This window comes from Heterodontus francisci, chromosome 6 (genome assembly GCF_036365525.1).
Source record: "Heterodontus francisci isolate sHetFra1 chromosome 6, sHetFra1.hap1, whole genome shotgun sequence".
NCBI lineage: Eukaryota > Metazoa > Chordata > Chondrichthyes > Heterodontiformes > Heterodontidae > Heterodontus > Heterodontus francisci.
In genome coordinates, this window is record NC_090376.1 from 52,806,931 (window position 1) to 52,834,698 (window position 27,768).

Here is a 27,768-nt window from a genome sequence, read left to right on the forward strand (position 1 = left end):
CTGTTGTCTGCTGGGCTAGTTGGTATACTTGCCAGTCACCACAGCCCTTAATTTTTTTCTCTAACAGATCATTTCAGACTGCTACAAGGGACATCAGCTGCATGTCACAGTCTGTATTGCACACTGCATCAAGCAGATTTGCCGCAGTGACTAGCCACCTTTGTGTTCAGGTTTTCATTGAGTGCATGCTAGGTGGCCTAAGGGCATCATAACATCAGCCAGCAGCATTAATGAATAGGAAAGCCAGTCACTCCATTTTTATGTCAAGGGATGAGCATGTCACTGGTAAGGCCAGCATTTGTTGCCCATCCCTAATTGCCCGTGAGAAGGTGATGGTGAGCCATCTTCTTGAACCGCTACAGTCCATGTGGTGTAGGTATGCCCACAGCGCTGTTCGGAAGGAAGTTCCAGGATTTTGACCCTGTGACAGTGAAGGATGGTGTATGACTTGGAGGGAATCTTGCAGATGGTGGTGTTCCAATGCTTCTGCTGCCCTTGTCCTTCTAGTTGGTAGAAGTCACGGGTTTGGAAAGTACTGTGGAAATTGCAGTGCATCTTCACAGTGTTGACACTGTGTGCCGGTGGTGGATGTGGTGCCAATCAAGTGGGCTGCTTTTCCTGGATGATGTCAGTTTCTTGAGAGTGTTGTTGGAGCTGCACTCATCCAGGCAAGTGGAGAATATTCTATCACACTCCTAACTTGTGCCTTGTAGATGGTGGACAGGCTTTGGGGAGTCAGGAGGTGAGTTACTTGCTGCAGAATGCACAGTCTCTGATTTGCCTTTGCAGCCATAGTATTTATATGGCTGGTCCAATCAAGTTTCTGTTCAATGGTAACCCCCCAGGATGTTGATGGTGGGGGAATTCAGTGATGGCAATGCCATTGAACGTCAAGGGAAGATGGCTAGATCCTCTCTTGTTTGAGATGATCATTGCCTGGCACTTGTGTGGTGTGAATGTTACTTGCCACTTATCAGCCAAGTCTGAATGTTGTCCAGTTCTTGCTGCATGTGGGCACAGACTGCTTCAGTTTCTGAGGAGTTGTGAATGGTGCTGAACATTGTGGAATCATCAGCGAACATCCCACTTCTGACCTTATGATGGAGTGAAGGTCCATCCATGGATGTCCAGTGGCATCACCCCCCCACCCCACCCAATATTCGCCCCATGTGAGGAATGTGATCAGATGGCTGCTAGGGACCAGGCATACTGCCTATCCTGGCTACCGACATCCCTGTGCAAGCCCACCAAACCCCATCAACACATATAACTAAAGCCAGGGGACCATCAGGATCATTATAGAAAGTGCCATAGGGGGAGTTGAAGCAGTGATACAGGTGTTTCAGCTGCTCAAGGATTAACTATAATATGTCCCAGCTAAAATCGCTTGCATAGTTGTGTATTGCAAGGGGGAGATGGTGACATAGCGGTAATTTCATTGACCTAATAATCTGGAGACCCAGGCTAATGCCCTGGGGACCTGGGTTCACATTCTACCGTGGCAGCTGGTGGAATTTAAATTCAATTAATTAATAAAAATCTTGAAAGCTAATTTCTGTAATGGTGCCTATCATTGATTATTGTAAAATAAAATCTGATTCACTACTGTCCTTTAGGGAAGGAAATCTACTGTCCTTACCTGGTCTGGCCTACATATTACTCCAGGACTTGCAGCAATGTGGTTGACTCTTAACTGCACTCTGAACTAGCCTAGCAAGCCACTCAGGTGTCAGGGGCAATTAGGGATGGGTAACAAAGGCCAGTAGTGCATACATCCCATGAAAGAATATATTTAAAAAATGCAAAACATTATAGTACAAAGATGTCTGCATTTGGAGGAGGCAGAAGAGCAGCAGCAGCAAGAATTCTCATGCACAAGGAAGATCAGGGGCAAGGGAATAAACTGACTGAAGAAAGAGAACCAGATCATCACTTTGATGCAAGAGCTGTGAGGGATCAGCTGATTGCTCAGTAATTCCACTGAGCTAATCGTAACTGCTTTGCGAACTTGCACAGAGCCCCTCTGATTAATGAACCTTGATACATCCTTCACCACTCCCGTAAACCTTCATGAAAGAACATTCAAACCATTCTGAAGAAGGGTAACTGACCTGAAACGTTAACTCTGCTTCTCTCTCCACAGATGCTGTCAGACCTACTGAGTATTTCCAGCATTTCTTGTTTTTATTTCAAACCATTCAGGCAACTTTATATCGAAGATATACTCACAATGCAGGCTAACATGTCAAATGCGATAAACTTGATTGGAAGTCAATCATGTTTGCCATTGTTCCTTTCTCATCCAGGTGATCAAATCATAGCCCTTTTCTTAGATTAAGACTTCCTAAGTCTACTACAGCTACAAGTTGCTCCCTTAGCAGCCTCAGCAAAACTGATGGGAGTCTGCTGTTTTTCAAGAAGTCCTGTGCAGAGATCATAGCACCTGGCTGCTGCCAAGGCAAGTAAGGCCCAGCTGATATACTGGCACCATAGCACATATTAGTTGAGGGGATGGCCAAAGAATAGCACATTGCTTCCATTTGCCAGCTTCCATCCAGCACTGCCACTCTGGGTCCGGGACTCAGCACTCCAACTAATATGCGGGAGGGATGAATTGTTTCTTTACAGCTCCTATTATTTCGATTCACCAATTTCTGCATGGTGCCCAGAGCCTGAATGGCATCTGTTTGAGCTACCAGCAAAGCTACAAAGCCTGTGAACATGGACTTTAGTTGTGAGAGCCCCACTGCAGCTTCCCTGGTGGTGATAGCATGTTGAATTATGATATAAACAAATTACATTATGTGGAATGAAATCTTTCTCTGCTGGCTAGTGCAAGGGATTATTGATGTTTTATAGGTGCAGAACATTTTATACAACCAATTGTCTGATTTCGTAGCAGAATTTAGATGTTTAAATTTCACCCCTACTTTGTCTTTTGAAATAACATTCCCAGAGAAAATTAATACATTTATAAATACAGTTGACAAAGCTGCAAAATGTATACATTATGTAATTGTGAAAGAGGACAGCCTTTGCAGTTTGTATATACCTATTTCTGTCTCTAGAGATTTGACACTTGACAGGATCCCATCAGTCAGTGAAACAAAACACGCTATTATCTAATTAAAAACACAATGAGCAATTGACCATTTGTGACCCTTCCCATTCTTCACAATCCAATCAAAGAAGAGCATGATGAAAAACTTCTCTGACTGAGTAAACTATAGTGTTAAGATGTGCTAGTAATTGTATCATGAACACGTGCTATGCCGAATTATTTTTTTAATCCATTGTTTGGAAACCTGAATCAAACTTAGTACCATAGAAAAATTATGGCACAGAAGGAGGCCATTCAGCCTGTCGTGTCTGTGCCTGCTGGAAAAAAACTAGCCGTCCAATCTAATCCCACCTTCCAGCACCTGGTCCATAGCCTTGCCGGTTACAGCACTTCAGGTGCATGTCCAGGTACCTTTATACAAAAAAAAATTAATTGAGGGTTTCTGCCTCCACCACCACTCCTGGCAGTGAATTACAGACACCCACCACCCTCTGCGTGAAAAGATTTTTCCTCATGTCCCCTCTAATCCTCCTAATCACCTTAAATCTGTGCCCCCTGGTAATTGACCTCTCCGCTTGGGGAAACAGGTCCTTCCTGTCTATCTAGGCCCCTTATAATTTTGTACGCCTCTATTAAGTCACCCCTTAGCCTCCTCTGTTCTGAGGAAAACAACCCTAGCCTATCCAATCATTCCTCATAGCTGTAACTTTCGAGCCCTGGCAACACTCTTGTAAATCTCCTCTGTACTCTCTCCAGACCAATTATGTCCTTCCTGTAATGTGGTGACCAGAACTGTACGCAATACTCCAACTGTGGCCTAGCCAGCATTTTATACAGTTCCAGCATTACATCCCTGCTTTTGAATTCTATACCTTGACCAATAAAGGAAAGCATTCTATATGCCTTCTTCACACTGTCTCCCTGTTCTGCCACCTTCAGGGACCTATGGACATGCATTCCAAGGCCCCTCAGTTCTTCTACCCCTCTCAATATCCTCCCATTTATTGTGTATTCTTTTGCTTTATTTGCCCTCCCCAAATGCATTACCTCACATTTTTCTGGATTGAATTCCATTTGCCACTTTTCTGCCCACTCAACCAAACCATTGATATCTTTCTGGAGTACACTGCTATCCTCTTCACTATCAACTATATGGCCAATTTTTGTGCAATCAGCAAGTTTCCCAATCATGCCTCCCACATTTAAGTCCAAATCATTAATGTATATCACAAACAGCAAGGGACCCAACACTGAGCCTGTGGAATGCCACTGGAAACCGCTGTCCATTCACAAAAACATCTGGTGTCTTCTACTGTTTCATGGCCCTGAGCCAATTATGGATCCAACCTGCCACATTTCCCCTGTATCCCCATGGGCTTTCATTTTACTGACTAGTCTGTCTTATGGGACCTTGTCAAATTCCTTACTAAAATTCATGTAGACCGCATCCACTGCATTACCCTCATCAATCCTTCTTGTTATTTCCTCAAAAAACTCAGTTTAGTTAGTAAGACATGACCTTCCCTTAACAAATCCATGCTGAATACCCCTGATTAATCCGTGCCTTTCTAAGTGGCAGTTTATCCTGTCCCTCAGAATAGATTCTAACAATTTACCCACCACCGAGGTCAGACTGACCGGCTTCTAATTATTTGGCCTATCCCTCGCGCCGTTTTTAAACAATGGTACAATGTTCACAGACCTACAATCGTCTGGTACCTCTCCTGTATCTAGTGAGGATTTGAAGATGATCCTTAACGCATCCGCTATTTCTTCCCTGGCTTCCTTTAACAACCTGGGATGCAATCCATCTGGCCCTGGCGGTTTATCCACTTTTAAGGATGTCAGACCCTCTAGTACCTCCTCTCTCATTATGCTTATCATACCTAATATTTCACACTCCTTTTTAACTACAATGTCAACATCAACCCTCTCCTTTTTGAAGTCAGAGACAAAAAACTCATTAAGAACCCTGCCCACATCTTCTGTATCCACACATCTCTGATAGGCCCCACCCTTTCCTTAGTTATCCTTTTGCTCTTAATGTAATGATGATAAAACATGTTGCCATGTGTCTATCTGTGCCCTCAGCTCATCAGCTTTATTTACTATACTCTTTGCATTTATATAAATACCCTTTAACACTGCCAAATTCCTGTACTGCATACCTTTTAACCTTTGCTTCTTCTGTCCTTCAGAGTCACTCGCAAATTTTCTGCCTCCTGTTCCCTGCCCCTGAAGTTGTCCTATCTAAGACTGCACTTAGGTTCCCATCCCCCTGCCAAGCTAGTTTAAACCATCCCCAACAGCACTAGCAAACCTTCCTGCAAGGATATTTGTCTCGGTCCTGTTTAGGTGCAGACCGTCCAGCTTGTACAGGTCCCACCTTCCCCAGAACTTGTCCCAGTGCCCCAGAAATCTGAAGCCCTCCCTCCTGCACCATCTGTCCAGCCACACATTAGTCTGGTGTATTTTCCTATTTCTATATTCACTAGAACGTGGCCTTGGGAGTAATCTGGAGATTACTACCTTTGAGGTCCTGCTTGCTAATCTTGTTCCTAACTCCCTAAACTCAGCCTGCAGGACTTTTTTTTTAAAAAGAGAAAAAGGAAATGATAAAAGATAACTGCTAGCAATGGCCACCAAAATTTGCATCACAATACCTTACATTCAAATAAATTGAGGTGGAAACGTACGTCTGGTAAATCTCCAACCAGAACAAGAGCCTGAGAATTTTGAATGGGCTACCTGCCTCATCTTCGTAACAAGACACTAAAGACAATCTTGGAACATTAACACTGGTGGAGATGGACCACTCAAAGGGTAATTACTGAAACAGTGGGACCCTGAGAGAGATTGGAATTCTTAGACATGATCTAATTAAGTTGTGACAGATAGAATACACTGGGCCATCATGTGACAGACACATGATCTGTGTGAAGCTAACTGTTCTTACTGTCTGCAGGGAAGACAAGCATCTGAAACTGACCAGTAAAGGACCCAAGTGGGGTCTCTCTCTCCAGGCCACCTTGTAAGTTCGGACCCTGCCTGCTGACTGTCACCATCCAAGCCTGCCATTGCTGCAGACAAAGATCCTGTGAAGAAAACCAGCTGTCTCATTGTCTCCAAGAGAACTCTGAACCAGCTGGCCACATCTAAAAGCCGAAACCCTCAAGACCACCACGTTCAGCCGGAATTGGCCATTATAAATTGTCACTAGTATAGGTAGGTGGTAGGGAAATATATAGGGACAGGTGGGGATGTTTGGTAGGAATATGGGATTAGTGTAGGATTAGTATAAATGGGTGGTTGATGGTCGGCACAGACTCGGTGGGCCGAAGGGCCTGTTTCAGTGCTGTAACTCTAATCTAATCTAATCTAATCTAAGACAACTCAGTTACCAAACTTCACAGATTGTATACTCTTTATTTGCTACGGACTCTAATCCAACCAATCTATTCTTCCCCACTCTGTAACCTATTTGTGTTTGTGTTGGAACATAGTTTATTATTATACTTAGATCAGGTTTTGTTTTTAAGTACAATAAAACTAACCCTTGTCTTGTTTAAACTCAAGAAAACCTGTCCGATTGGATCTGTTATGATCTTAGCACACAAAGGGTTAAACACTCACTGGATTGGTAAGCATAAACACTGTTTAAAAGAAATAAACCCTGTTGCAGTCAAACAAGGAGAGGGACAAGAGCCTTTTGACCCCTCCTCAGCAGATCGTAACAATTGGTTGACTCATAGCTAATCCAAAAGGCAGGATCTATTATCTTAGTTTTCCAGCTATGCTCTGTCCATTTTTTGGGGCAGTAAATAGGCAGGTGGGAGGGAGAAATGGAGTAGGGATCAGTTACAGAGAGGGGAGAGAGAGGCAGCAGAGAGAGAGCGGGGGCCCTCTATCTCTATCTACCTTCTATGATCAAAAGGGTATGAGGCAAAAGCTGGAACAGGCTACTGAGTTGGATGATCAGCCATGATCATAATGAATGGCGAGCAGGCTGGAAGGGCCAAATGGCCTACTCCTGCTCCTATTTTTTCTATGTCTCTATCTCTCTCTCTCTCTGACAGTTGCAGAGAGCGGGAACGCTCAGCAGAGTAGCTTTGTGTTTCGTCAGCTTTTTAAAAAATCACAATGTCTGTTTCAATATTAGAATTTTAGGCAGCTTCGGGATTTTATGGCGGGCTTTTAAAAAAAAAGTTGGAACCTGCTGGAAAATCCTGAAGCTGCCCAAAGTTCGGAAACCACTGTTTCCACTCCCAGCACCTGTCACCTATGAAATTGGCATTGTGATTTATTTTTAAAGCCAGTCTGGAATATGAAGCTAATGGGAAATATCTGAACTCTGAAATTACTAGTCGCGGACCTCAAAACGTCCGGAATCTCGCCCCCTCTGCACGCTGCCCTTGAGATGGCTGTGGTGGGGAAGAGACAGTTGCCCACCTCCTTCTGGAATGTATCTTTGCAAAGCAGGTTTGGAAAGAGATGCAGTGCTTTTTGTCGAGGTTCATCCCAAGCAGCTCTGTATCACAGGAGTCTGTGCTCTATGGGGCTGTTCCCAGGGACACATACAGAGATAAACATCAACGGCTCCTGGAGGACCACCAATTTAGTGAAAGACACTGTTTGGTCTGCCTGAAACTTGCTGGTCTTCCAGCACAAAGAGTTGTCCAGTTGTCCAAGAGTTGCAAACTGGCACATTCCAAGGTCCAGGACTATGTGCTGGGGGACGCACTAAAGCTTGGGGCAGCCGCTGCAAAGGCTCAATGAGGAAAAACCACTGTGTAAGGTCCTCCCGTCATAGCGAACTGAGGGGCTGGACACATGGGAAACCCCTCAGGCTGTATACACCAAATATGGGTTTGCCGTAAAATGTACATGGCATGTAAAATGGAATGGAAGGGTTGTGAGGCAACTCACTCCTGTATTGAAGAAAACTGATTTCCTTTGCACTTTTTGGAATGTCAACCAGGTGCTGTTTTGAACTGTTTTGTAATGTATTTTTTTTACAGATTTTTATGAATAAAGTATAGTTTTGGGGAAGAAAGAGAAATCTGCTTCATGATCGAAGGCATCTGTTGCCTGCTTGTAACCTGATCTGAGGTGTCTCCCTGTCCTTTATATTGCTTAACCAACTGCCTCCAGCTGCCTAATCTTCACTTTAGCCATAGTTTTCACTGTATTTGGCTCCTCTTGGACATAGAACAGGGGTAGCCCATATCAACCTTTTGCCTGCAACCTGAGCCAAGGTGTCTTCTCCCCCAAATGTTTGTGCCTTGCCCATTATTTGGTCATCTGCATTTTATATGGTCTTCTGCTCCAATGCCTAATCTTTGAGATTTAGCTGCAGTTTGCTGCTGCTTCCAGCTCCAGTTGTGGGCCAGGGCCTCCCGTGACCACTGCATAATGTTCCCTACTACAGAATCCACCCAATACACTTTAAAACTCACTTCCTGGTTAGAGCCATTGCGTTCAATGGAAATAAAAATTGGGAGATATGAAAAATGGGCTGCTGACTTGCTCTCACCTAAGATCTACCCCTATAGAAACGGCAGCTCCCCGAACTCTCGCCTGTATTTGTCAACAGGTGTTGGAGACCAATCCAATTGCCACTTACTTTCACAATCCGTTGACTTAACTAACAGACACAAGGAGTCAAGATTGCAATTGAGCCGTTGTCGTCTTAAAGCTTCTAAAACCTTGTTATACATAGAACAAACATTGTAGAAAGGAAAATTCAAATAGTACAAACCAGATCTGTGGATAGTTGAGGTGACAGACATTAAAAATATTAGGATATGTAAGGTGATGAAACTTTCTATTTGTTATCTAGATAGTAACATACATTCTGATCTTCATTTAGACAGCAGCTGATTGAACTTGAGAGGACTGGCATGCTGAGAGGAACCTTCAAACCTGAGGAACAAATGCAGCTGATCAGTGCCTGTAGTGATCTTGCACAAGCGGTAGAGGGTGCCATTCACATCCAGGTCAGTGTGTCCATTGGGTGATAATGGTTACTTAGGCACAGACTATGTTTGATTCACCTCTGTCCAGGTCATCAAAGCAGAGGTTTGCCGAGAATTTAATACTCATTTAGGTCCTTTAAGCGCAGTACATGTACGTGAAGAAAATATTTTTCTTTTAACTCAAAGCAAGAGAAAGCCAGGTACTGACTGCAAGGCTCAATGGTACTTATGAAGTAGTCTTCATTGCCGCAGTGCTGGAGTAGACACAATGCGCCAGTGGTGGAGGGGGATAAAGATTAAGTATAGTAGCTGGGATGCAAATCAAGTGGATTGCGTTATTCTGGATGATGTCAAGTTTCTTGAATGTTTTTTTGGCTGCACTCATCCAGGAAAATTGTGAGCATTTTGTCATGCTCCTTCCTTGAGCCTTGTAGATGGAAGAGTCAGGAAGCGAGCCACTCATCAGAATATCCAGCCTCTGCTCTGCTTTTGGAGCCATGATATGTGGTTGGTTCATTTAATTACACCAGATGGCGTAGAGGCCAGATGGGGTGGGGAGCAAGTGATAGTTTATACTAAAGAGATGAACTTGGAGAGTGGTGAGATGAAAATGAAATTGTAGAATGACAGGAGATCAGGGCTAGAGCAGGTTGAAGACTAGGGAGAAGTTGGGAGCAGGACAGAGAGGAATGGTAGTGGTGACAGGCAGTTGCAAGCTTGGTTTCAATCTTAAAGGCAAAGAAATCTGAGCTTTTCTCACTTTGTATTGGAGATCAGGATGGAAGAAATGGGGCAAAGGTGTGAGGAGCCAGATAATCTTGGAGAAAAGGAGCCTCGAGTTGTCCTTGCCTTGCAGAATAATCCTGGAGTAGTAAACCACTTTTGAGGTACTACTTACCATGGTTGACCCAAATATGGCAATGGAAGACTAGACTTGTTTACCAGGTGGACATGAATTTACAGCCCTCTGAATTGAGGAAGTAAAGACGGGAACTTTACCACAGGAAAGGGCAATTTGCATTTTTTATGGTTCTCCCTTCTTGCCTTACTGCCGACTTACTGATGAAATACTAAGAGAGTTTCAGACTTTGCTATTTCGTGTCAGCAGCTATGCTTTTGTTTAGGTTTCTCTGTTTCCCTAACCAACATTTTAATGCATTTTTGCACATTTATCCCAGGTCATCCTTTCTCCCTGCAGGATTTGTAGAGCTTTTCCATCGTCATTCCATTTCTTTTATTCATTCATGAAATGTGGGCATCACTGGCAAGGCCATCATTTATTGCCCATTCCTAATTCCCTTGAGGTGGTGGTGGTGAGCTGCCATCTTGAACCACTGCAGTCTCTATGGTGTAGGTACTCCCACAGTGCTATTGGGTAGGGGGTTTCAGGATTTTGACCCAGCACGTTGAAGGAACAGCAAGATATTTCCAAGTCAGAATGGTGTGTGACTTGGAGGAATCTTGCAGGTGGTGGTGTTCTCATGCATCTGTTGCCCTTGACTTTTTAGATGGTTGAGGTCGTGGGTTTGCAAGGTGCTGTCAAAGAAGTCTTGGCAAGTTGCTGCAGTGCATCTTGTAGATGGTACACACTGCAGCCACAGTGCTCCAGTGGTAGGGGTAGCTAAGATGGTAGATAGTGGACCAATCAAGCAGGGTGCTTTATCCTAGATATTATTGAGTTCTTAAATGTTATTAGAGTTGCACTCATCCAGGCAAGTGGAGAATATTCCAACATACTCTTAATCTGTGCCTTGTAAATGGTGGAAAGGCTTTTGGGAGTCAGGAGGTAAGTCACTTGCTGCAGAATACCCAGATTCTGATCTCTTGTAGCCACAGTATAAATGTGACTGGTCCAGTTAAGTTTCTGATCAAAGGTGAGGCCCCAGGATATTGATGGTGGGGGATTCAGTGATGGTAATGCTGTTAAATGTCCAGGGGTGGTGATTAAGACTCTGTCTTGCTGGCAATGGTCATTGCCTGGCAGATATGGTGAGAATGTTACTTGCCACTTCTCTCCAGCCTGAATGTTGTCCAGGTCTTGCGATAGGCTGCTTCATGGATTGCTTCATTATCTGAGGGGTTGTGAATGAAACTGAGCACTGCAATCATCAGCAAACATCTCCATTTCTGCTCTCATGGTGGAGGGAAGGCCATTGATGAAGCAGGTGAAGATATTTGGGCGTAGGATACTATCCAGAGGAATTCCTGCAGCGTTGTCTTGGGGCTGAGATGATTAGCGTCCCAACAATCGTACCATCTTCCTTTGTACTAGATATGATTCCAGCCAGTGGAAAGATTTCTCCCTGATTTGCATTGACTTCAATTTTACTGGGGTATCTTGATGTCACACTTGGTCAAATGCTGCCTTGATGTTAAGGGCAGTTACTCTCACCTCACCTCTGGAATTTTGCTGTTCTGTCCATGTTTGGACCAAGGCTGTAATGAGATCTGGAGCCCAGTGGTCCTGGCAAAACCCAAACTGAGCATCAGTGAGCATGTTATTGGTGAGTAAGTGTCACTTGCTAGCACTGTCGACGACACCTTCCATCATTTTGATGATTGAGAGTAGGCCAATGGGGTGGTAATTGACCAGATTGGATTTGTTCTTTTTCTGGAGAGTCTGTGCCTGGGCAATTTTCCATTTTTTCCAGTAACTGCCAGTGATGTAGATGTGTTGGAACAGCTTGGCTAGAGGTGTGGCAACTTCTGGAGCACAAGCCTTCAGAACTATAGACAGGATGTTGTCAGGGCCCACAGAATTGCTGTAGTGTGCAGCGCCATTTCTTAATATCAATTGGAATGAATAGAATTGGCTGAGAACTGGTGTCTGATGGTGGGGACCTCAGGAGGAGGCCGAGATGAATCATCAGCTTGACTTTCTGGTTGAAGGTGACTTTTTGCACTTGCAACCTTGTCTTTTGCTTTCTCTTGCTGAACTCTGCCATATTTGAAGATTGGATATTCATGGTGCCGCCTCCTCTTAGTTGTTTAATTGTCCAAGACCATTCACGAATGGATGTAGCAACACTAGAGAGCTTTGATCTGATCCATTGTTTGTGGGATCACTTAGCTCTGTCTGTAGCATGCTGCTTCATGCATGTAATCCTGTACTGTAGCTGCACCAAGTAGGCATTTTATTTTTTAGGAACACCTGGCGCTGCTTCTGGCATGGTCCCCTGGCTTGATGATAATGGACGAGTGAGGGATATGCTGCGCCATGAGGTTACAGATTGTGGTGGATTACAGTTCTGCTGCTGCTGATGGCCCACAGCACATCACGGATGCCCAGTTTTGAGCTGCTAGATCTGTTCTGAATCTAGCCCATTTAGCATTGTAGTAGTTCCACACAACACGATGGAGGGTGTCCTTAGTGTGGATACAGGACTTTGTCTCATGGGAACTCAGGAAATGGGAGCAGGAGTAGGCCATCGGCCCCTTGAGCCTGCTCTGCCATTCAGCCAGATCATGGCTGATCTTCTACCTCAAAGCCATTTTCCTGCACTATTGCAACATCCCTTGAAATCTTTAATATCTAGAAATCTGTCAATCTCTGTCTTGAACATACTCAATGACTGAGCCTCCATAGCCCTCCGGGATAAACAATTCCACAGATTCACCACCCTCTGAGTGAAGAAGTTCGTCCTCATCTCAGTCCTAAATGGCCTACCTCTTATTCTGAGACTGTGTCCTCTTGTTTTAGATTAGCCAGGGAAAATATCCTTCCTGCATCATCCCTGTGTGACCTAATGCCATGAGACTTCATGAAGTCCAGAGTCAGTGTTGAGGCCAGGGCTATTTTCTCTCAACTTCATACCACACTGCTGCCACTTCTGGAGGGTCTGTCCTGCTGATGGGATAGGCCATCCACTAGGATGGTGATGGAGGTGCGTGGGATGTTGGCTGAAAGCTATGATACTCTGGGGAACTTTTATGGAGGTGACGGGGGTCTCTGCTGCCAGCTGGAGAGCTGGACAGTGGCGCAGTGGTTAGCACCGCAGCCTCACAGCTCCAGCGACCCGGGTTCAATTCTGGGTACTGCCTGTGTGGAGTTTGCAAGTTCTCCCTGTGTCTGCGTGGGTTTCCTCCGGGTGCTCCGGTTTCCTCCCACAAGCCAAAAGACTTGCAGGTTGATAGGTAAATTGGCCATTATATAAATTGCCCCTAGTATAGGTAGGTGGTAGGGAAATATAGGGACAGGTGGGATGTGGTAGGAATATGGAATTAGTGTAGTATTAGTATAAATGGGTGGTTGATGGTCGGCACAGACTCGGTGGGCCGAAGGGCCTGTTTCAGTGCTGTATCTCTAACTAACTAACTAAGAGGCCTGTGCTGCCATCTTTGGGGAAGGCCTGCCAAATTATGAACCATTCAAGCACTTGAAAGGCTACCAGTGGGCCTTTCCAGGGATCAGGACCCCGGTGACTTGAATTTCTGACCGCCAAGAGCTGCCGGCCAATCAGGCCAGCAGCTGTCTTGCTTGTTGGTACCACTGGGGTGCCGGTGGCAGCTGCTGGAACTGCATGCAGCAGAGCCCCAGGATCGCAGAGCGACCCAAGCAAAGGTGAGTGATGGTATGGGGGTCGCGGGGGAGGGGTGTAGGGGTATCGCCAGCAAGGACAGGGGAATGACTGAGCGGGGGTGGCCTCACCTTCCTGAGACCAGGTCCCTTGATCAGGCACTGAGTGCCTTTGAACAAGGGACCCTCACCCCCGGGAGATCACAAGCAACCCTGCACAATTTTGCGTCAATAACAGCGGCAGTGGGATGAGGCCCTTAATTGGACACTAATTTCCCCTTAAGGGTCTCAGTTGGTGGTGGGGCAGGAAGGCCATCCATGGGCTTTCCCGTCATGACTTAGTCGGGGTGGAGGCGGGAACATAGCAGGGTCCCCACCGTTATAGAACTTCCAAGTCTGTTTGTGAGGAAGGCACTGAGATCAGGAAGCTTAGGTAGAGACTGTTTATTGCTTGCCACAGAGCTTCTTCACTCCGAACAACACTGCCAGTGCTGGCTGGCTCTTTTTTTATATATATATATACACACACATTTGAATACAATTAACTAATTAACACTCAACGCCTGTTCACCCTGTTACCTTGAAATAAAGGCCTGCTACCCGACCCGATCCCGATGACGTGTTGGGGTCGGGTCGCACTTCCAGGTCCGGCATTCGGGCTGGGGTTTGGTCGGGCTGGATCGGACACGCTCTAGCACCACCTCAGGTAAGTGACTCTAATGCTAATTTACTTTTTGGACTTTAAAAGTGGTTTTGTTACAGTTACTTTAGGTTTGTGCAAGTAAGGAACAAAGTGAAAAACGGAAGGTAAGTTAACTGATGGTCGGGTTGGGCGTGGGAAAAAATGGAACGACTCAGGTCAGGTCGGGCTCTGGATCAGATGGGGTTCTGTCGGGCTCGGGTTGGGTCTTATTTGCAGACCCGAGCAGGCCTTTATCTTGAACTACCAGGTATTTATCATCCATTAACAGAACTTTAGACCCTAACACCCACCTGCCACCATCCTGCTCAATTAAATGCGGGGGAGATCATAAAATACTGCCCACTTATGTCAGGCTGGTCTGTGGGACAGCTCTCCCAATTTTGGCACAAGTCCCCAGATGTTCATGAGTAAGACCTTGCAGGGTTGGCTGGGCTGGGTCTGCCTTTGTTGTGCCCAGTGCTTAGGCCGATTGTGGGTGGTCCATCCAGTTTTATTTTTATCGTCTTTCTTGCAACAGCTTGATGCAACTGAGTGGCTTGCTAAGCTATCTTAGGGGTAGTTAAGAGTCAGCCACGTTACTGTGGGTCTGGTGTCACATATAGGGCAGACCAAATGAATGAGATGGGCTTTATGTTTAATTCAGTAGTTTTATGGTCACCATAATAGATAACCATCTTTTTAATTCCAGATTTATTTCAACAAATGGCTCCCCAGGCCCAGTGGAGGGGTGCTTGCCACCGACTTTTCTGCCGGTGGGCGGGGCCTCCCGCCCAACGTTAAATTCTGACCCATGTCTCCAGATCATTAGCCCAGGCCTCTGGATTACTAGTCCAGTAACACATCCACTATGCTATTGTTCCTGATTAATTTGTTGATCCATTTATGTTCATGCTTGTTTAATTAGTACTTGCTGATTGTATTGTATCTAGATATGTATCGATCCTGAATGTACAACTTTATACTTTTAAAGGTGACCCCCCACCCCCCCCCCACTTGCCCTTTACTAAAGCGTTGTTGAACAAACTCTCCTAATCATGAGTTCCGTTTCCTATGTTTTACTTGAGTCGTTTGAAAATACCTGGTCTAAAAGGGCACTGTCCCCTAATGGCTTCCCTGATGCCTGGAATCATGAAGCAGTCAAGCATTTCATATACCAAATCTGATTCTTAAACACGGGTATTCTCAATTTATGTTTGGGTGATTTGAATTTTCTTTAAAATAACTTTCCTGTTCTCTTATGCAGTTCTTATATTTTATTTTACCTCTGACATTGTGGTCTATAATCTACCCCTGGAGTCTTTTTCACATTAAAGGGTTCAGAATTTCCTATATCTCTGCATCCAAACAAATGCATAACCGCAGCCTAATGCTGGTTTCTGGCACAGAACATCGAGAAAATTCAGGCATAAATGATTTATTCCTCTTTTCGCTCTATGCCAGAATTTCCTTGATACTCTGCGCCAGTTCTTCGAAACCCCCACTGCTCATTAATATAGATCCATTCCCATGTGAAAAAGCAGAAACCAGGAATTTCCTGCAATGATGTTGTTTTAGAATTGGGTGTATATTTTAGTCCAAAGTTTTGGATGCAGCAGCACCCAAAGCCATTTTTTTCCTTACTCAGATTTGCACTGTATTTTCTTTCTCCTTGAATATGTTTTTATGGCATCAGAATAAGTCAGATTAAAAATCGGAAAGCTTCCACAATTGCAGTTTTTATACACGCTTTACCTAATGTGCCTAGATTCCATTAAATTTTAATTTTCATACTTAACGAAGAAATATAAATGGGGTGAGTTCTGTGCTTTCCTCTGATTTCTGCTTATTTATACCAATTTTTGTATGCTGATGTGATCAAGCGTAACTTGCCAAGTCGGCGGTGTCTGCTGTCCCTTGATTCAAGGATGACATCTACGAGTTGCGAGTTTCTGGAGACGCGGTTTCATGTGACTGAACAGGCCGATTCTCGACCCGCAGACCTTTGGACACATGAGGCAGGACATCCTACAAGGTAGTGGGATCCGGAGTGCAGGATTTGCTTTCTTTTCCTTCCTTCTCTGCCGCCGCTCTGCATCATTAAGGCGTTTGGACTCGAAGCATGATGCAGCTTGATGGACAAGTTTTGTCCATGTTTTAAAAGGGCTGTGCCAACCTGAAATCAAAGTACAGTGGCAATATCCAAGTCGGTGTGCCAAGCTTTTTTGTTACCAAGTTCCGTGCAAGTCACAATTGTAACTGCAGTCTAGCAGCTGAGCATTGCAACAACATCTGAAGTAAAACTAACCCTAAAAAATAACAATACCAAGCTTTTATCTGTTGCCGGATGAATTCTTATTACAGCGGAAGTACCTTTTAACTGTTGATTATAGAGTTTTAGCATTTAATGTAGTTATAGCCAAGGAATTTTTGTTAATCTAAGTAGCTTTTTTGTTTGGTAGCAATATCTTGGGTAAACTAATTAATCTCTAAGAAGGGGTTAGATGATAGAGTAATGGAATGTGATTTTCTGTTACTGTTTAGCTGACTATAGTTTACCAGGAAAAAGTTAATTTATTTACTCATGTTTTGGCCACATTATTGGCCAATATGCAATGGCTCTTTCTTGACAACACCTGCAAAGCATCTACATGGTGTGCTTTACATCCTTTCACAAAGCAGTACTGTCTTGATCTGCCAACTCACGACAACAAGCACTTTGATGCTCCAGTGCTCTAGTTTGGCTTCTGCATTGAATTGCAGCGAACCCTGCCTCCTTTTAATAACCACTTTGATGTAATTTATTTATATTTGGAGGATAAATGAATAATGAAAATGATAGATTATATTATACTACAGTTAACAAATGTGGAATGCCAAGGTCAAGAATCTTCGTATTCCTTGTGTAAAAGAAAACTGTGTAACATCACTGTATGAGAAAGGTTATTGTTTATTATCAAAATGGAGGCTAAAAAATCAGTTGCCTCAAAACAGAAATTTTCTGAGAAGGGGAAATTAAAGATTGGAACATGAGAGGAGAGCTAGAATATTATGTATGTTCATTGGAATCTAATGGTTTCAGTTAAACCTCTTGCAAAAGGTTGATTTTTATAATCGAGGGAACATTTACATTTTGGAAATACAATACTTTGCTGTGTCATTATCCTGCTGGGGCAGGTAATTGAGTTTGTTTGACACCATTCTTTGTCAGTTGTTTCATTTATCTTTGCATGTAATCAGTTTTGGCTCTAGAAATCTTCCTAATGAATGGATTGCTTTTTGAGCTTAAAAATGTTTCAACATAATTTTAATAATGCACACCAAGTGCCAGCTTTTCTGAGGTCTGTCTTTAAGTCTGGAGTTGTTTCCTCCCCCCAATTTTTTGTGTTTTTCTGAAAAACCTGTTTAGTACAATTTCTATCCCTGTGCTGCACGATTTTCCTGAGAACTTGAGCTGCAACACGAATCTCACAGTAACATTTTCATTTATCAGTTGTTGTGTTGTGCTGGATGAAGTGGAATAGTGAGGCCTCATTTCCTCCACTATAAATAGGACTCCCACCATGGCAAGAGTCTTGAGTTCAGCTCTGAAAAGTCACAACCTCAGTTGGGAAATCCCACTTCACCATGTAAGAGGCTGAGGATCCTTTACAAGGCCAGCCATTTCAGAACAGTCAGGACCAAGGCTGGGAATCCTCTCTGTTGACCTTTCCTGTTCTTCCATTCACTCTAGCTCCAATCCCTGAACTTTTCCATCTTCCCGCCTGATTCTCTAAGCTTTATCTCTTCTGAGAAATATCTCTTCTTCATTGACTTTTCCCGCTAAGCTATTCTTTCCTTACCCCTATGTTGGCCAGAATCATTAGTGACTTCCTTTGCTCTTGTACAGGTCTCTCTCTTTAGTAGCATTATTGGCACTCTTTTTAGAAAATCCATCGTCAACCCATCTGCTCAGTCTGTCTTAAGACGCCATGTTTGAATCTCTTCAGTTTGGCTTTTTCTCTGCTCGTAGCTCCAAGGCTGTCTTGATTAAAGTCATGAATGACATCCTGTATAACTGTGACCATGTTGGTGTACCCCTCCTTGATCTCTCAGCTGCATTTTGGCACCATCAACTGTTGCAACCTCCTCCCTTACTTACATCCACCGTTGTTCCACTCCTAATTATCTAAATGCAGCCAGCGCATCTATAGCATGGCTTCTCATACGAATTAGGAGCAGGAATATGCCATTCAGCCCTTCTAGCCTACTCCACCATTTGATCTGATTGTGGTCTCAACTCTACTTTCCTGTCTACCTGCTATAAATATGTTTTCCAGAGTGGCTCAAGTATCTGACCTTGCCACCCTCCTCCTCTTCATCTATGTGCTTGCTAGTATTGTCTTTGGGCATTGGACCAGTTCCACAGTTATGCTCATGACACTAATTCTTTCCCTCCTCCACATTCCATTCATCTACAACTACTTCTGTGTTGTCAGACTGCCTACCTGACGTTGTCATGAATGAATTAGAATGTCTTCTAACTGAACATTGGGAAGACTGAAATCATAATTCTTGCCCCTCTGCATAAACGCTATCCATTTTTCATTGGTTCTCCACACACTCTAACCACTTGTTCAGGCTGTTCCTAACCACAAAAAACCTTGGTGTTCAATTTGAGATCAGCCTTCATGGTGCTAAAACATCTATCCCTGACTCAACCCCTCCAATGCACACTCTCTTGGCTTCTCATTCTCCATTTTCCATAAAGTCCCAACTGATCCAAGGCTCAGACACCTAAATCCTGTCCTGCACTAAGAACGCTCTCTTATCAAGCTATCCCCCGTTGGCCTATATTGACTGCTCTCCAATGCACTGAATTTAAAATCCGCACTGTCTTTAAATCCTTCCTCGAGCATAGATGTTGTTTTCCCTCCCACATCATTCGGTCCTCTACTGGGCATTTGTGAATTCCTTTATGCCCTCTCACCCTCTCATTGACTGCAGAGCCTTCTGCCTGCTCAGCCCATTCTCTGGAACTGGGTCTCTAAAATCCTCAGCATCACCACCTATAAAAGCTTTTTTTAAACTAATCTTTTTGTTAAAGCATTTGATTATTTCTCCAAATTTTCTACCATGGCTTAGTGTCCATTTCTTGATCTTAAGGTTTTTTTTCTCTTTCGCCCCTCCCTTCACTGTAGAATGCCTATTGACATTTCTCTGTTAAACATACTGTAAAAATGCAAGTTATTTGGATTCTTCAGTCAATTCATATTTATCACTTCATGGGCTTTGAGGCAGCTTTTTAATAATGTGGTTGCACTCAATAATAGCTTAGAGTGCATCATACTGTGGTCCTTCTAGTGTATTATTCCATACGTTGCTGTGGCTCTTGACTGTCAATGATGTCAGTGATCATACTCCAGTTCCAATCGAGGATACACCAGGATGGTTTGCATAATTGTCCACTCTACTAGGCAGAAAACACATTGACAGTGACTGGCTCATGCTCACACTTTATTGTAAAAAGGCAAGCGTAACTAATGGCCTTCCCAGCAATACAGATTTAAATGGAACGAAAGTTGGACAGATTCTATAATGGGTGGTTATCCACTTTTGCAGATTACCACCCGTGTGGAGAAGACAAAATTTCCTCATTGGTCTTTTTATGCTTCATTGTCACGCCGAGCATTGATTACAATTCTGTGTGCTTATTTTAGGTTAAGTGTCTGAATTAGCAGAATATTGTGGAAATTTCATAAAATCTGTGGTCTAATCCTCTGCAGCCATGCAAAGTGCTATCTTACCTAAGTAATAAGTGAGAGAAAAAAAGAGAGAAACACAATAAACTTATGGAATTGTAACCCTTTCAATTTACAATCAACTGTTGTTAATAGCAAGAAAAACCTAATGAATACTATCACCCTGATTGGAATGTGAGTTATAGAGCTCATTTAGTGATTAACAATGGTATAATGTAAATGTTTTACCTTGTTACATTGTTGCCTCAATTTTCAAGCTAGACCTTTAGTACCAAGATAAACCACAACCTCGACTCGCTCTGACGTAAACAGCATTTTACCAAGTGAACATAAGAGTTCATCCTCGTAGGACTGCCAGTACCGAGTTATGCTTTGGGTGTGTTTATAACATTAGTTTTTATTAACTTCTGAAACACAAGGTCACACTCGGTAAAGTTTCTTGGCATTTCACTAGCTTCAGATTTTCTCAAGATAAACAATAGGCTTCGGCTTTTTAGCAGTTAACTTTTAAATGAAATCTGACTCGTCTAGCTAATTTAACATAACACATAACATAAGCACATAATAAAACTTAAGTAGGATCTGGAGTAGACCATTCGGCCTCTCCGCCATTTAATATGACCATGGCTGATCTACCTCAATTCAACTTTCCTGTCCACTTCCCATATTCCTTGATGCCCTGAGAGATCAAAAATCTATCGATCTCAGTCTTGAATACTCAATGATGGAGTATCCACAACTCTGTAGGGTAAAATGTTATATGGATCCAAGCCAAATGGTGAATAATAAAGCTAGACACAGATCCTTTTCTTGATCGTCAGTTTATTCACAGAATGCGGCATTACATATCTCTGCCTCCTGCTTTCACCCACCCCCACTGGGCTGGATTTTGTTCCCAGTCTGATGTTAGGTTTCGTGGCAGGGAGGCCGGAGAATCAGAGCCGCAGCAGCCGCCACAGAACCCAACGCTGGGTTTGCCGGACCCAATCTTCAAGGGGGCAGGATAGGCTGACGTTGGCTTTCCCACCCAAAGGCCAAATAAGGGCTTGGGTGTGGGGGGGTGGTGGGGGGGGTGGTTGTTGGAAGAGTTCCTCCTTCGTGGGCTATTCATGGCCCATGCAGGATCCCCCTTTCCAGAACCAGAATCACAGTACCCGCCGGGATCCCCCACCCCTGGACCGAGCGCCCACCCCTCCTCGCCGGGCCATCTGGACCAGCCCCAGTGACCCCACCTCACTTATTTTGGTTCTGCGCTGGGCCTGGGTCCACAGCCTTTGCAGTACCGGCAGTGGCCACTGCTCCTGGTGGCGCTACCGATGCGGTTGAACTGCCGGTCCTGTGATTGGCCGGCAGCATTTGGGGGCAGGATCTCTGTCCCTATTAAATGTTTAAAGGGGCGCGGATCGCACCTCCTTAAACCTTGCCCCCAAAAGACTGGAGGATAGCTCCAGCGGGTCAGAAAAAATGCAGAGGTGGGGTTGCCCTGTCTTTTCAGCCCAGCGCCAGGAGCCCCGCCTCCTGCATAAAATGCAGCCCACTGTCCCAGAAGGCTGTCTTTATATCTGCTCCAAGTCATTAATTAAACAATCATAGAAAAACGAGCCACCCAGCCTAATACCACTTTTCAGCATTTGGCCCGTAACCCTGCAGGGTACAGCACTTGAGGTGCACATCCAGACACCTTTTAAATGAGTTGAGACTTTCTACCTCTACTACCCTTACAGGTAGTGAGTTCCAGACCCCTACCACCCTCTGGATGAAAAATTCTTTCCTCATCTCCCCTTAAACCTTCTACCAATCACTTTAAATCGCTGCCCTCTAGTCACTGATGTCTCTGCTAAGGTAAATAAGCCCTTTCTATCCACTGTATCCAGGCCCCTCACAATTTTGTACATCTCAATGAAATTTCTCCTCCGCCTCCTCTGTTCCAAGGAGAACACCTCCAGCCTATCCAATCTTTGTGTGTACCATCTACAAGATGCACAGTAGCAACACACCAAGGCTCCTTAGACAGCACCTTCTAAACCCACGACCACTACCAACTAGAAGGACAAGGGCAGCAGATGCATGGGAACCCACAACCTGCAGGCTCGCTTCCATGCCACACACCATCCATCCTGACTTGGAACTATATCGCCGTTCCTTCACTCTTGCTGGTTCAAAATCCTGGAACTCTGTAACAGCACCTACCCCACATGGGCTGCAGCGGTTCAAGAAGGCAGCTTACCACCACCTTCTCAAGGGCAATTAGGGACGGGCAATAAATGCTGTCCTAGTCAGCAATGCCCACATCCCAGAATCAAATAATAAAAAATAATATACTGCCACGTGTGTATCTGTGCCTTCAGCTCGTCTGCTTTATTTGCTATACTCCTTGCATTGAAGGAGATAATCTTGAGCACTGCCAAACAATGCCTGTGTATCTTTAACAAAATAATTAACCTATCATTAACATAGAAAATTCCAAAGATTCACAACACTCAGTCCTATGATCAACCCCTTATTCTGAGGTTGTGCCCCCGTGTTCTAGATTTCCCAGTCGGGGAAACAACCTCTCAGTGTCTACCCTGTCATGCCCCTTCAGAATCTTGTACTTTTCAATGAGATCACCTCTCATTCTTCTGAACCCCAGAGAGTACAGAACCAATTTACTCAGCCTTTTGTCCTAGAACAACTTTCTCAACCCAGGAACCAATCTAGTGAACGCTCTCTCTACCGTTTTCAAGGCAAATATATCCTTATTTAGATGTGGAGACCAAAACTGCACACAGTACTCCAGGTGTGGCCTCACGAAAGCCCGATACAATTGTAGCAAGACATCTTTACCCTTGAACTCCAATTTCCTTGCAATAAAGGCCAATATGCCATTTGCCTTCCTAATTGTTTGCTGTACCTGCACGCTAACTTTCTTGTGTCCCTCGTACTTTGGTCTTTGCTCTTAGGCGGGCAAGGTTGAACAACCTGCCACCTGATCTTGTGTGGAGAAAAATTCCTTCTTCTGAAGACTTGAACGCGTGTGAGAGCAGCAGGGAGAAGAAAATCCCAAACAGTGTAGGTGCGAGAACACAGCCCTGTTTCACGCCACTCAGGATAGGAAAGGGGTCTGATGAGGCGCCGCTATGCTGAATTGTGCCTTTCATATTGTCATGGAATGACGTGATGATACTTAGTAGCTTTGGTGGACATCTGATCTTTTCTAGTAGTCTGAAGAGACCACGTCTGCTGATGAGGTCAAAGGCTTTGGTGAGATCAATGAAATTCTACTAGTTACATCCTCACAAAATTCCAGTAGATTTGTCAAGCATGATTTCCCTTTTGTAAATCCATGTTGACTTTGTCCGATCCTGTCATTGTTTTCCAAGTGCTCTGCTATTACATCTTTTATAATGGACTCTAGCATTTTTCCCACTACTGATGTCAGGCTAACCGGTCTATAATTCCCTGTTTTCTCTCTGCCTCCTTTTTTAAATAGTGGGGTTACATTAGCTACCCTCCAATCCGTTGGAACTGTTCCAGAGTCTATAGAATTTTGAAAAATGACCAGCGATGCATCTACTATTTCTAGGGCCACTTCCTTACATACTCTGGGATGTAGATAATTAGGCCCTGGGGATTTATCGGCCTTCAATCCCATCAATTTCCCTAACACCATTTCCCTACTAATTGATTTCATACAGTTCCTCCTTCTCACTAGACCCTATGTTCCACAACATTTCTGGGAGGTAATTTGTGTCCTCCTTTGTGAAGACAGAACCAAAGTATGTATTTAATTGGTCTGTCATTTCTTTGTTCCCCCTTATAAATTCCCCTGTTTCTGACTGTAAGGGACCCATGTTTGGCTTCACTAATCTTTTTCTCTTCTCATATCAGTAGAAGCTTTAACAGTCAGTTTTTATGTTCTCTGCAAGTTTACTCTCATACTCTACTTTCCCCTTCTTAATCAATCCCTTTGTCCTCCTTTGCTGAATTCTAAACTGTTCCCAATCCTCAGGTTTGCTGCTTGTTCTGGCCATTTTATATTTCTCCTCCTTGGATCTAATACGATCCCTAATTTCTTTTGTAAGCCACGGTTGAGCCACCCTTTTTTTTTTATTTTTGCGCCAGACAGGAATGACCAATTCATCCGTGCACTCTTTAAATGGTAGCCATTTCCTATCCACTGTCAACCCTTTAAGTAACGTTCCCCAATCTATCGTAGCCAATTCGCGCCTCATACCTTCCTAGTTTCCTTTATTTAGATTCAGGACCCTAGTTTCGGATTCAGCTACGTCACTCTCCATCTTAATGAAGAAGTCTATCATGTTATGGTTGCTGTTCCCCAAGGGACCCTGCACAACAAGATTGTTAACTAATCCTTTCTCATTACATAATACCCAGTCTAGGATGGCCTGTTCTCTAGTTGATTCCTCAACGTATTGGTCCAAAAAACCATCACGTACACACTCCAGGAATTCCTCCTCTACAGTATTATTGCTAATTTGGTTTGCCCAATCTATATGTAGATTAAGGTCACCCATAATTACAGTTGTACCCTTATTGCTTCCTTCTCTAATTTCCTGTTTAATGCCATCCTCCACATCACCACTGCTGTTTGGGGATCTATATACAACCCCCACCAATGTTTTCTGCCCCTTGGTGTTTCTTAGCTCCACCCATACAGATTCCATATCAGGATTCTGTGAGCTAATATCCTTCCTCACTATTGCATTGATTTCCTCTTTTACTAACAACACTACTCCACCTCCTTTCCCTTTTTGCCTGTCCTTCCTAAATATTGAATATCCCTGGATGTTCAGTTCCCATCCTTGGTCACCCTGCGGCCATGTCTCCGTAATCGCAACTATATCGTATCCATTTACATCTATTTGCACGGTTAATCTGCCTACCTTATTGTGAATACTCGGCGCATCGAGATACAGTGCCTTTAGGCTTGTCTTTTTAACATTCTTAGTCATCTTAGCATTATTTCACACTATGGTCCTATTTGTTTCTTGCCCTTGATTTCTATGCCTTCCACTTTTGCCTTTTTGTTTCCTGTCTTTCCTTTCTATCCTTGTTTCCTCCTCCTCAGTCTCCCCGCTCAGGTTCCCATCCCCCTGCCATTCTAGTTTAAATCCTCCCCAACAGCCCTAGCAAATGCCCCTGCGAGAACATCGGTTCCAGTCCTGCCTGGGTGTAACCCGTCCCGCTTGTACAGGTTCCTCCTTCCCCAGAACCGGGCCCGATGTCCCAGGAACCTAAATCCCTCTCTCCTGCACCATTTCTCCAGCCACACATTCATCTGGTCTATTCTCCTGTTCCTATACTCACTAACACGTGGCACAGGAAGTAATACTGAGATTACTACCTTTTGAGGTCCTGCTTTTTAATTTAGCTCCTAACTCCTTAAATTCATCTTGCAGGACCTCATCCCTTTTTTACCTATGTCGTTGGTACCGACATGTACCATGACCACTAGCTGTTCACCCTCCCCCTTCAGAATGTCCTGCAGCCGCTCCAAGACATCCTTGACCCTAGCACTAGGGAGGCAACATACCGTCCTGGAGTCTGGTTTGCGGCCACAGAAATGTCTCTGTTCCCCTTACAATTGAATCTCCTATCACTATGGCTCTACCAGTCTTTTTTCCCCCTCCTGTGCAGCAGAGCCATCCAAGGTGCCACGAACTTGGCTGTTGCTGCTTTCCCCGGGGAGGCCATCCTCCCCCAACAGTATTCAAAGTGATAAATCTGTTTGAGAGGGGGATGGCCACAGGAGACTCCTGCACTACCTGTCTGTGCCTACTACTCTGCCTGGTGGTCACCCATCCCTTTTCTGCCTATGCAGCCATTACCTGCGGTGTGACCACCTCGCTAAACATGCTGTCTGCGACATCCTCAGCATCGCGGATGCTCCACAGTGAATCCATCCGCAGCTGCGCAATGTGGTCAGCCAGTAGCTGCAGCTGTACACCTCCTGCACACATGGTCATCAGGGACACTGGAAGTATCCCTGATTTTCCACATAGCGCAGGAGGGGCATTTAGAGTACTTTTTATGCAAGGGACCTTATTCCACTCCAAACGCTACCTACTACAATCTAAAGTCCCTACCTTTACTTTTACGTCAGCTATTGAAAGTAGTAAAACAGGGTAGAAATACCCACCTGTTCCTACTTACCAATCAGCTGCCTCCCCTTGCAACGCATCGCTTTCTGAACTGTGACGTCAGTCGTGGAACTCTCGCTGTCCCTGTGAGAGTGTGTGAGAGTATGCCTCTTTTAAGCTGCTGGAACTCCCGGTCGCTTGTCCCCTTGCAGTTCCACCTTGGTCTCACTCCTTCCTGCCGCTGCTCTTTTAAACTGTGCTGATCTCACTCAGTTTCGTTCCTTCCCGCTGCCGCTGCTTTTTTAAACTGTGCCGATCTCACTCAGTCTGGCGACCTTATGTCAGGCTAACTGGCCTGTAGTTTTCTTTCTCTCCTTTCTTGAAATAGCACAGGTACATTTTCTAACTTCAAAACTGTTGTGACCGTTCTAGAATCTAGGGAATTTTGGAAAATTATTACTAGTGCATCCACTATCTCTGCAGCTACCTCTTTTAGAACCCTTGGATGTAGGCCATCACGTCCTGGGGATTTATCGGCTTTTAGTCCCTTAAGTTTCTCCAATATTTTTCTCTGCTGATATTAATTACCTTAAGTTCATCACTCTTATTAGCCCCTTGGTTACTCTCTTTCTGGTATGTAATTTGTGTCTTCTACTGTGAAAACAGACACAAAATATTTGTCCAATGTCTCTGTCATTTCCTCATTCCCCATGATATTTCTCCTGTCTCTGCCTCTAAGGGACCAATATTTACTTTAGCTACTCTCCTCTTTATATATGCCTCTAAAAGCTCTTGCAATCTGTTTTTATATTCCTGGCTAGTTTACTCTCATATACTATATTTCCCTTCTTGGAGTATATTACTTTCAAACACAATATGCAATTCAATTGTATTATGATCACTTTTTTCAAGAGGATCTTTTACTATGAGATTACTAATTAAATCTGCCTCATTGCACAATACTGGATCTAAAATAGTTTTATTCCTTGTTGGTTCCACCACATATTGCTCAAGAAATTGTCACAAAAGTATTCTCTAAACTCATCTTCCGGACTACCTTTGCCAATTTGATTTGTCCAGTCTCTGTGAAGATTAAAGTTACAAGCTCCAATAATTTCTTGCTTAATGCTCTGTCCAATGGTTTAACTATTGTTAGGGTGCCTATAAACTAATCCCATCCGCATTTTCTGACCCTTGTTATTTGTAATCATCCATACTGTTACTACTTCCTGATCTTCTGAGCAAAGATCCTTTCTCACTAATGTCCTCATGTCATCCTTTACTATCAGGGCTAATCTTCCTCCTTTTCTATTCTGTCTTTTTGAAATATTGTGTAGCCTGGAATATTTATTTCCCAACCTTGATCACCTTGTAACCATGTCTCTGTAATGGCAATTAGATCTGAACCATTTATCCCTATTTGTGCAGCTAGTTCATTTATCTTATTATGAATACTTTGTGCATTCAGATAAAGAGCGTTTAGTTTTTTTTACTACTATTCTTTGCATGGACCTTATTTGCTGCTGACTGTTGCTGTTAAACTGTCTGTCCCTTCCTGTCCCATTCTGTTTGTCTTTACCCAAATTGCTACACTGCTCTTTTGCGTCAACCTTTTAGATTTCTAAATCTCCCTTCTCCTGACCCCTCCACCCCCCCCCCCCCCACTCCCTTTTTAGTTTAAAGCCCCATCCACAGCCCTAATTACATGATTTG

At 44.0% G+C, this 27,768-nt stretch overlaps 1 protein-coding gene across 3 annotated transcripts in view; it reads left to right on the plus strand.

The window, feature by feature from the left end:
* cryl1 (crystallin, lambda 1) overlaps positions 1-27,768 on the plus strand; it is a 119,564-nt gene that overhangs the window by 33,501 nt on the left and 58,295 nt on the right. For all 3 annotated transcript variants that reach the window (XM_068033671.1, XM_068033669.1, XM_068033668.1), the window contains one exon: positions 8,931-9,057. In XM_068033671.1, coding sequence (XP_067889772.1) covers positions 8,962-9,057 — 96 coding nt within the window. In that variant the 5' untranslated portion in view covers positions 8,931-8,961. The remainder of the gene's footprint in view (positions 1-8,930; positions 9,058-27,768) is intronic.